The 10698-nt window shown below is 46.8% G+C and overlaps 1 protein-coding gene across 1 annotated transcript; it reads right to left on the bottom strand.

The window, feature by feature from the left end:
- Positions 1 to 445: 445 nt before the first annotated feature.
- On the bottom strand, positions 446 to 10653 carry LOC135545927 (elongator complex protein 1-like). Its single transcript, XM_064973920.1, has 34 exons — positions 10546 to 10653; positions 10204 to 10373; positions 9931 to 10083; positions 9738 to 9819; positions 9547 to 9627; positions 9361 to 9446; positions 9138 to 9237; positions 8930 to 9020; positions 8670 to 8793; positions 8462 to 8555; positions 8006 to 8236; positions 7578 to 7742; positions 7312 to 7396; positions 7054 to 7218; positions 6872 to 6978; positions 6602 to 6702; positions 6399 to 6452; positions 5973 to 6209; positions 5699 to 5851; positions 5513 to 5592; positions 5259 to 5396; positions 3982 to 4067; positions 3746 to 3894; positions 2859 to 2982; positions 2663 to 2760; positions 2386 to 2587; positions 2151 to 2275; positions 2015 to 2075; positions 1775 to 1888; positions 1511 to 1622; positions 1267 to 1394; positions 888 to 1039; positions 741 to 813; positions 446 to 603 (listed from the first exon to the last, which is right to left on the bottom strand). Exons 2-34 carry the CDS (start codon positions 10351 to 10353, stop codon positions 536 to 538), a joined length of 3969 nt encoding a protein of 1322 aa, XP_064829992.1. The 5' UTR covers positions 10354 to 10373; positions 10546 to 10653; the 3' UTR covers positions 446 to 535.
- Positions 10654 to 10698: the final 45 nt, after the last annotated feature.

Here is a 10698-nt window from a genome sequence, read left to right as displayed (position 1 = left end):
TGGTCATGAACTGTATCAATAAATGTGACATGAAACTGGAGACATACTGCAAAACATCCTATGTGAAGGCACAATGTTCAGTGGTCTTCCACCAAATGGCATCATGCAGTGGGCGTCAAAACACATTGTGGCTTGGAGGTTCCATCCTTGCCTCCCTGTCCTCGTTCCAGTCACTTCGGATTCGGGGGGAAAGACACAGGAAAAGGGCTTATATGGTGATTGGCATCTACACTTTTACCACAACAACCGGCAAAACAGTTAGTATTGAGGAGATGGGAGAGGCAGGACTTGCAGCGTGATCTGCATCAAAAATAGAAAGGACTTCTATTTTAGCCCTTGTTGGCTCGTGCAAGTAGTGTGGGTGCAAAAATTGAATAACATGGATTTCTACATTTATTTTGGGATGCACGCGACGTGTCCATAGTCGTACAAGAATGACAAGAGATCCAGTATATCTCTTTATTAATAGGATATGTTTATGATAGGATGATTATTGCTTTACAGTTCAAAAAAAGAAAACAGTGATGACAAAAAGCTACTTCAGAATACTCAGCTTCCACTTAACACTATTTCTCATTTTTGGGGGTGGTGGTGTCTCTGAATCTGCAAAAAAGGAAGAGCATATTTTATTAATAAAACTAAAAAGGGAATTAGAACATTTTAGCACCTAGTATTGCTAAACAAATAAGTAAATACTATGGTTTTCAATAGCAACAAATAGGAATACTACTAAAACTGACCTTGGGTTGCTGATGGTCTTGGCTGTTGAAATGAAGCCATGATGCTGTTGGCTGTGGAGTTAGGACCTGTGATCTGAAGAACAAAATGGAAACAGGTTAAATTAACTCTTAAGAACAAGTCCTTGTGTGTGTGTGTGTGTGTCTCACCGGTGCCTGGGTCTGCTGAAGACCCTCCTGCCACACCTCGGGAAGGGCCACCTCTATCATCTGGAGAGCCTCCCCATAGGCATGTTGCAACCTCCCCGCCTGTCCGTCAAACTGGAACAGCACCAGGGCCTTCAGCAGGCTGTGCACCTCTTCTGCAGGGGTGGAACAAAACAATGTAAATCACACAGGAGCTGCCCACACCACTCTATCGTTTAAGTAGCACTATAACAAACATGAATGAGACGATTAAAAACTATTCCAACCAGGTAACTGTAATTCCATTGAGGACTTCAGAGAAAATCATTGTGTGAGAGTAGGTCAAAGGGATGAAAAAGAGAGAGAAATAAAGGGGGAAGGGTTAAGGATGTGCATCTTCCACCTCTCATCTTGTCCACAGAGTGGATGATCTCTGCCAGGGCATGCAGCAGGGCCATGTCCTCTAGGGGGGTCCCTTCCTTCAGACTCAGCTTTTTGCGCTCTGCCTTCCGGCGATTCTTAGACGACCTCCTGAGAGACAGAGGTCAGTTCCTATCTCATAGTGCTGACACCTTACTCCTAAACCCACATCTAACCCCACTAGGTATTTCATGTCATTTATACAAATGTGTAAATTGCTGACTCACGAGGTGATGCGGGAGTTACTATGCGAGTACTTGGAGCCAGCATGGCTGCCTGTCATCACACTACTGGCCTCTGAGTAGAGCTCTGCCTCCGGACAGTCTGGGATATCCTCATCTAGAAGGAGAGATGGAGAGACAGAACAAGAGAAAGGGAGAAACAAAGCGAGAGAGGCAGGTCAATGTAACATGGAAAACCCAAATTGTCAGAGACTTAAAACTACTATAAACTGTATACTTGCGTAAGTAACGCAACAATTAATGGTTTACCTAGTAACTCCAGCCTGGCTTTTTCCTTAAGCTCCCGTACTACGGACAGACGGGTTTTGTGACGAGTGAACATCGCCTTCTGAGCTTCCAGGTAAGAGGCCTGAGAACTACATGCTAAAGACAGTGTTGATAAAAACAATGCATATACATTTGGTGCCATAAAGATGACCTATATAACAAAAATATTGAACATCGAAATATCATTAGCACTTTGTCATGCAAAAGAAAAGGGGGTTTTACCTTCCAAGAGAGCTGGTTTGAAGTTCGTTTCAATTATGTCTTGTCTTTTGTACAAATACACCTAGAACAGACAAAAGAGAATGTCATTTTGTCTTGGAGAGCGTGTTGAATGGTGTAGGCCATCTTGTTAACTCACCAATCGAAGTGCTTCTTCCCAGACTGCACCTGTGATCAGAGCTGAGATGGCCTCCTCACAGTCCTTGGCATACCGCTCCAACAATATGGCCGCCTCCGTATATCTTCTGAGCTCTATCAGTTTCTCTGAAATGATAAGGGGGAAATATGAAACCAAATGAGCAGCACATATTGAATATCACAGCAACTTTAAAGACTTGATGGTGGAGCTGTGAGGCGCAGAGTAGCCACTGTACCTGCCAGGTCCCTGGCCAGCAATGCCAGCTGGTCGGATGGCAGGGGGATCTGCTCTGCCACACAGAGGGCGTTCCTCCAGCTGGCACTGCCCACAAAGGCCTGGAGGGCGCGGGTCGCCTCGCCGCAGCGCCACAGCAACAACCCTGCCTGCTCCGCCTGCTGCTGCTCCACCAGGTACTCGGCGTAGGCACAGCTCAGCGCCTGGACAGAGGTTAGAGGTCAGAAACATAACAGTAGCATATAGTGAGGCTACTTATTTATTAAAATGTGCATTACCTTGTACTGAGGGCTGTCTGTTGGGTAGAGACCCAGGGCTTCACTATACAGCCTCTGGTCCTTCACCAGATTCAGGGCCTCGGTGAAGTGCTCCTCACCTGCCACAAAACACAACACTCAGTTTAGGTCATTCATTTCAAATTATGAATTGTCCTCTTGATAACATGCTGAGATGACCATGGCAGGACACACTCACCACACTTGCTGAGGTGATGCAAGGCCTTCCTGTATCTCTTGAGGTGTTTGTCGATGGAGTAGCGCTGGTAGTTGGGCTCTAGAGTCTTCAGCATGTTCAGGAAGGGAAGGTACTCTTTGGGGTCCTTGAATGTTTGGGAAGGCAAAGGAGAATCAGAGACGTCAGATGTCAGCCCTAAGACCATGCCTCAGGACTACCTGGCATGATGACTTCTTGCTGTCCCCAGTCCACCTGGTCGTGCTGCTGCTCCAGTTTCAACTGTTCTGCCTGCGGCTATGGAATCCTGTCCTGTTCACCGGACGTGCTACCTGTCCCAGACCTGCTGTTTTCAACTCTCTAGAGACAGCAGGAGCGGTAGAGATACTCTGAATGATCGGCTATGAAAAGCCACCTGACATTTACTCCTGAGGTGCTGACTTTCTGCACCCTCAGACAACTACTGTGATTATTATTATTTGACCATGCTGGTCATCTATGAACATTTGAACATCTTAGCCATGTTGTTATAATCTCCAACCGGCACAGCCAGAAGAGGACTGGCCACCCCTCATAGCCTGGTTCCTCTCTAGGTTTCTTCCTAGGTTTTGGCCTTTCTAGGGAGTTTTTCCTAGCCACCGTGCTTCTACACCTGCATTGCTGTTTGGGGTTTTAGGCTGGGTTTCTGTACAGCACTTTGAGATATCAGCTGATGTAAGGGCTATATAAATACATTTGATTTGAATCAAATTGCTTTAATACCCATAAAAATGGATGTAAGTATCACAGTTGTTTCTCTATTTGCAGTGAACGCCCAGTCGTCCACCAAAGTTTCTGCAGCAATGGCTTCGTCACGGTAACTATATTAGGTACTGTTCTGTACAGTGAAGTACTATTCGACTGTCACTCACCTTTTGGGACTTCTCGGCCACCATGAGGACCAAGTCAAAGTCATAGGTGCCCAGAGAGTGTTCATACAGCTCGTTGACATTGACCAAGAACAAGAGGTACTTCAGAGCCTCCTCCGCACTCACTGCGTTGGCAGCACTGGGTGGGTTCACTACAAATACATGTTACAAACACAAATTTCAGATATCTTGATAACAATTCCTTGTTTGTCTGGCTGATCTGCTCACGTCCGTTTTACCTCGAAGCTCGTGGACTTTCTGCAGGGCAACCTCCAGCTCAGGAACAGTCTTCTTCACGTGTGACGTCAAAATTGACAGACAGTACCTGAGGATGATAATGACAATATTATTCTCTCAATCAAGAATCTTGTAAAAGAAACATGATTCAAGTGCAATACTAAACTCGGCAAAAAAAAGAAACGTCCTCTCACGGTCAACTGCGTTTATTTTCAGCAAACTTAACATGTGTAAATATTTGTATGAACATAACAAGATTCAACAACTGAGACATACACTGAACAAGTTCCACATACATGTGTCCCTGAACAAAGGGGAGGTCAAAATCAAAAGTAACAGTCAGTATCTGGTGGCCACCAGCTGCATTAAGTACTGCAGTGCATCTCCTCCTCATGGACTGTACCAGATTTGCCAGTTTGCTGTGAGATGTTACCCAACTCTTCCACCAAGGTACCTGCAAGTTTCAGGACATTTCTGGGGGGGAATGGCCCTAGCCCTCACCCTCCGATCCAACAGGTCCCAGATGTACTCAATGGGATTGAGATCCGGGCTCTTTGCTGGCCATGGCAGAACACTGACATTCCTGTCTTGCAGAAAATCACACACACAGAACTAGCAGTATGGCTGGTGGCATTGTAATGCTGGAGGGTCATAACTGGATGAGCCTGCAGGAAGGGTACCACATGAGGGAGGAGGATGTCTTCTCTGTAACGCACAGCGTTGAGATTGGCTGCAATGACAACAATGACAACAAGCTCAGTCCGATGCTGCTGTGACACACCGCCCCAGACCATGACGGACCCTCTACCTCCAAATCGATCCCGCCCCAGTGACTCGTCAGTGAAGAGCACTTATTGCCAGTCCTGTCTGGTCCAGCAACGGTGGGTTTGTGCCCATAGGCGACGTTGTTGCCAGTGATGTCTGGTGAGGACCTGCCTTACAACAGATATACAAGCCCTCAGTCCAGCCTCTCTCATCCTATTGTAGACAGTCTGAGCACTGATGGAGGGATTGTGCGTTCCTGGTGTAACTCGGGCAGTAACTCACACCTGTCCCACAGGTGTGCTGTTCGGATGTACCGATCCTGTGCAGGTGACGATCTGTGAAGTTATTTGGATTTTTACAAATTATCTTTGAAAGACAGGGTCCTGAAAAAGGGACGTTTCTTTTTTTGCTGAGTTTAGTTCAAACGCTCTGTAAATAGTGCAATACAATGCAAATGTTAATTGTTTTCAATGACAAAAAGGATAAGGACAACCCGTATCAAGAGCACACTCACTTATGCTGGTCCATAGATTCCATGGTGCAGCGTAACGCATCACAGACAATATCCACCTTTTTCCCACAAGCTGCAGTGGCTGACTGTCCTGTAGTGTTCACTGGACAAGGGTACATTGTTGTAGTGGTATCGTCCTCCCTGAAAAAGGACAAAATAAGTACATACTGAAACCAATGACAATTTCCTAAAATACATTACCAATGGGCATCGTTTTGTCATTGTTGGAGAAAAAACAAAAGGCTGAACGTTCTTACTTGAGCTCTGTGAGGAACAGGTTGATGTGATTGATAGAGTCCAGCTGTCTCAGGAAAGTCTCCACGCTCTCTAAAAACACCTGCCCGAAAGCATACACAGTCTTGTTGCATGTGCCATTCTACACCAGAAGGTCACAGACAGGTTAGTTGAAAAAGAAGAAGCGACCTGGTTGTGCGTTCACCCACCTTGGGGTTGTGGTCGTAGATCAGGTTGAGGTTGATCCGCAGCTTCCTCATGCACTCAAAGGCCTCTCGGAACCTCTGACTGTCCAGCCACTTTCGGAGCTGAGCCAACACCAGTGCTCGATGGCGGATGGTCTCCAGGTTACCGCGAGGCATCTGCAGACACACATCCAACGTGCACAAAAATCAACACGACCAGAGACATAGAGCTAAGCAATATGGGTAATAGAGATGATATGTTTTTTTGTGTTTTTTTGACAGACGGAACAGTTCAGACCTGTAGGATGAGCCTGGTGTCCTGGGGGACCACAGTGACGATTCTGGAGCCCCTCTCTACCCTGCGGAGAGTCTCGTCATTCTGGTCATTCTGATTCTGACCTCCGTCGGCAGCCAAGGCCACCTGTAGCCCTTTGACAGTGAGCGTGGTGAGTCGGAAGCAGCGGCAAGTGTGCGAGTGTGTGGTGAGCAGCAGGAAGTCGTCGTAAACCACGAAGGAGGAAACGTTGGAGGCCACCTGTGGATGACGAACAGAGGGAGGCAATGGCACCATCAGGTTGGTTAATAAAGTTAAATGTTTTTAATGAATATGACATTGAGTGCCACACTCACTGCAGGTCATTCATTCAAGTAAGAGGTGTTTCCATCCATCACAATGATAACTCTGCCTTTGTGCTGAATCACCAAGGCAAAACAATAGACATACCTCTGTCTCACCAACAAACAGGTGAGATCGGTCCGTAAGCCCTAACAGATGCTCCTGTTGACATTACCCCCCCCCCAAAAAAAATCACCTTGATTAGAGACCAGGAGGTAGGTACTTTTGGCACAATCAAAATGATCAAATCACCAAATTATAGCAATATTGCCATTTTCTGTGAGAACAGTATTCAGTTATAGTTTCCTTACCTCTTCTATGGTAAAGAGGGCCGTCTGCACACAGGGATCTGGGAAGTTGATTCTGCAGCCTGTTGAGTCCTGCCACTCCACCACACTAGGTTTCAAAGAGTCTGGGGACACCATGCACAGATCAAATTTTATTATTTTTTATTATAATTTTTATTTTATTTTTTACATACAGGGCTGTTCAAACTGGAGACGTAAAAGACATCATGAACGAACTCTGCAAGTAAGTCTACAATCAATATTCTCATAACCCAGGAAGTAGTCTTTACTCACCCCAGAGGAACTTCCTGATCTGGCCGTCCTCCAGCTGCAGCGCCACCGTGCCCGTCTTGGAGCTGTGACACATGCTGATCACGTGACCTTCAACCTCCACATGTGACCTGGGGATATAGAAACAGTTAGGGGGACATTTGACAGAACATATGTTGTTGTCGTCAACTACAATTCCTCCTTACCTGATCTCCAGGGTTGGCTGGGGGCCCTGGGCCTCTGAGGGTCCCAGGATGAGCATCTTGGACTGGGACGGCCCGTCTGTACAGGCCCCCACCCCCAGGAACACATCCTCTCTCAGCCACAGCAGCAGACGCAGAGCCAGGGGTTCTTCCTGATCCACCGCAACCCTGCAACACAGCCACAATGTTAGGGCGCAATACAATGTTAGTGTGAGGGTCATAATAGAAAAGGCTTTGGATGAATGACTGTCCTGATTGTACCTGTAGGTTGTCTTTAGCTGAGGGGCGTGTGTGACAGATCGGAATTCTCCCAATCCGGCTGCAGGCTCACTCAGTTTCTCAGTACCTGAACACATAACCAGACTTTATGTACCCAGTACCTGTCTTAATGAATTAATAGCAGTGTGAGTGGGAAAAGAGATGTAGAGGAAAAAGCTACCATGGAGATACATGTATCAAGGGATTAGGGGCGAAGAGAGAGAGAAGAGTAATGGCTGAGAAATAAGAGGAAACTTCAGGTGGCTCGCCTTGGCCGTAGACAGAGATGTGTCCGTCGGCTGTGAGCGCTGCCAGCTCATTGGTCCTCTGGCGCTGGAAGGTCACCAGGTTGACGGGGGCGGGCAGCTGAAGGTCGTAGGCACACATGGGCGGGGGCACCACACACTGACGAAACGTTGACACGAGGAGCTTGTCTACAAAACAGAGACAATCAGACAAACTCGATGCGTTTTAGATGCTCCATATCTCCGCTGCTCTAATTCATTGGCCCTTTATGAATACTTTTTTTTTAAGGCACATTTCCTTTCTTCCTGTCCTTGAGGAAATCACTGATCTGACACAGTACTGTTTGTGAAAGCAATGGGGTTGGAAACCATGTCTTCATCTATCCACTCACTTATATATCAGTGATCTGTCAAAGATTACTACAAACAAGGTCCGTGTCTGACTGACTCACCGCCGTCTATCACGGCCACGTTGGCGTTGTCATGCCCGTCCTCCCCGTGGCTGCGGTCGGTGCTCCAGCCCCAGTCGTAGCTCAGGCTGACCCAGCCTCGGGTCACAAGGTGCAGCCGCAGGGGCCTCTCAGGATCCCAGCTCACGTAGGCTGGTGCCCTCTGGGGGTCGCTGCCGAAGTACAGGTTCTGCTTCAGGTACCAGTGGTAGTTACCTACTGTCCACAGCTGAACTGGAGGAGGGACGGCGAGGGAGTGAGGCAGGGGTCAAAAAAAGCTATGCCACGGTTGGCTTCATCTTTGATACTACAATGTATGCTGAACGTCCCCCCGGATCAGTTCAACACATTAGAACATCTACTTGGTAAAAAGGCAACAAATTGACTGAAAGACAATTTGATTAACCAATGTTATAAATGTAAGAAATAATATTGGGAGTAATGGGTAGAGTATCTTACTGTATGTGTTGACTTGACCTCCCTCTCCCGGTGTCATGTCCTCCAGCCACACAGCCAACACAGTCGAGTCACTGTTCCATAGCAGCTCCTTCACCTGCAACAGTCACACAGATCTAGAATCAGTTGCCCTCCCCAAATCCTAACCATTCAGAACATGCTAAACTGATCTTAGATCAGTGTGTATAGTATTTGTGTGACCGTCACCTACCTTAACCTGTTCTTTGCCAAAGGGCAAGGTGAAGTCGCCGTGTAGGAGGCCGTTCTTCTCCATAAACACCACACTGTGCTTGTTAGGATGACGCTGTGTGGCCGCTATCAAGCTACCTGACGGTCTGAAACAAGGCATTGGTTTCAATGTAGCTCACACGCAAACCATGTTGTGATATTCATTGTATTTGAGTTACCTAATCCCTAAATTATAATACAATAAGGTACTCAAAGATGAAGGATTCTCCACAGAAATCTTACTTCCAACACAGTGACTGCTCCAGACCGTTGACGGTTTCACTTGTCGACTGTAAGACACACTCTCTGTTCCACACTCTGACCTTCCTGGCACCTGAAACACCACACATATGCAATGCATGTGAAACCAACACAATCTACAGTATTTATCGTTTTACAGAAATTGTTTCACTTCACTCCTTAGAGTTTGTAAAAAAACATTGATTCTCACCAGTCAGGGGGCAAACTGAGCTCACAGCGAAGAGCTGCCCGTCTCCTCTCCACGTCACCCTCGGCCTGCGGTCGTCCCACGACATGGCCGGCTGCACCTCCTGTCACAGAGACAGAGAGAGACAGAGAGAGAGAGAAAGAGAAATAGCGAGGAGGGACAGAGACCTTCATCAAATAGTGTTCAACTGCTCTTTTTAGGGTGAAGGGTGAATAATACTCCTTACTATAGTCTTCCTCTGGGCAGCGTGCTTGCCCTCTGAGCCATGGAACTGTGTCTCTTTCTTCCCCCAGCCCACTGTGATAAACTTCCCTAAAACACATAAAAAGGTGTGTCAGTCAACCATATGCGTCGTGTACATACACAGAGATTTCACATTGTGGCCCCATCTTAATGTAATTTGATCACTTACCCGCTCCAAAGTCATCCTGATGGATCCCAACCTCTGTGATGGGTTCAAAGTTTTTGGTCATCATGATAATGGTGTCCTGACCTGAAAGGTATCAAGAAAGAAAGCATGACTTCCGATGGCTCATTATAGACCCCATGAACAATAGACTATTCAATAAATGACCATCATCTAGAGGTGGTTGGTATACTGACCAGTGGTGAGAGTGACCAGCTCCTGGTCCGGGCTCCAGCTCATGGCTGACAGACCACTGTCCACACTGCCCACACACTCCAGCTGAGATGGACACCCACACACACACGTGAAAACAGAGGCAGAAACAGACCTGTTATGAGTGCAATCTTATGTCATTTCAATAAACAGGGTTACTACTTCAAATCTTGATACCTGGTTAGTGTTGAGATTGTAGAGAATGACATCACCAGTGGCTGTTGCCACACACACAGACTCCTGGTCTGGTAAGTCTTGGATACCAACAACTGTCCCACCACCATCCTCTGGAAGATAGCGCTCAACTGTCAACGACACCTCATTCACCACCTGAACATGATGGGTATAGGAATAGTTGAATACAGTGTGTTAGTGAGGGGTTTGAACAAAAACCTGCACCCTGTGGCTCTCCAGGACTAGGATTGGAGAACACTTCGATGCGTAAAGTACCTGGCCAGCTCGTGTGTCCAACTCTGTGACGGAGTATTCTGAAGCGATGAGCACGGTGCCTGTGTCCGTCCGAACAGTGAAACATTGCGGCGTGCCCGGGCCTTGCAGCTTCAAGCAACGAAGGCTCTTCAGCAACCTCAAGTTGCGCATCACACACAAATCCTATTTACCTATAAACAGATTGGGGCAATGAGCGTTGATTAGCATCTGTAGCTAACAAGCTAGCCAATATGGAAAGGTAGCTAACTAATTTAGCTGTGCGTGCAGAGACAAGCCATGGCATTCAGTGTTAAAATTAAAATAAAGAAGTTACATGATGTAACACATAGCTAACGAACCTACCTTTGCGTAGCTCAAATAACATTTGCAAGAGCTAAAGTTGCTGTATCAACAACACAACACACGTGCTGTCAAATTATTTACAACCCTGACGTAAAATGCCGAAATACGAAGAGCCCTCTTTCAATGTCTCCCTCTTTCTGTACGGAGGAAAAT

Source organism: Oncorhynchus masou, chromosome 9 (genome assembly GCF_036934945.1).
Source record: "Oncorhynchus masou masou isolate Uvic2021 chromosome 9, UVic_Omas_1.1, whole genome shotgun sequence".
Taxonomy (NCBI): Eukaryota; Metazoa; Chordata; class Actinopteri; order Salmoniformes; family Salmonidae; genus Oncorhynchus; species Oncorhynchus masou.
This window is presented reverse-complemented; position numbering and strand designations above follow the sequence as displayed.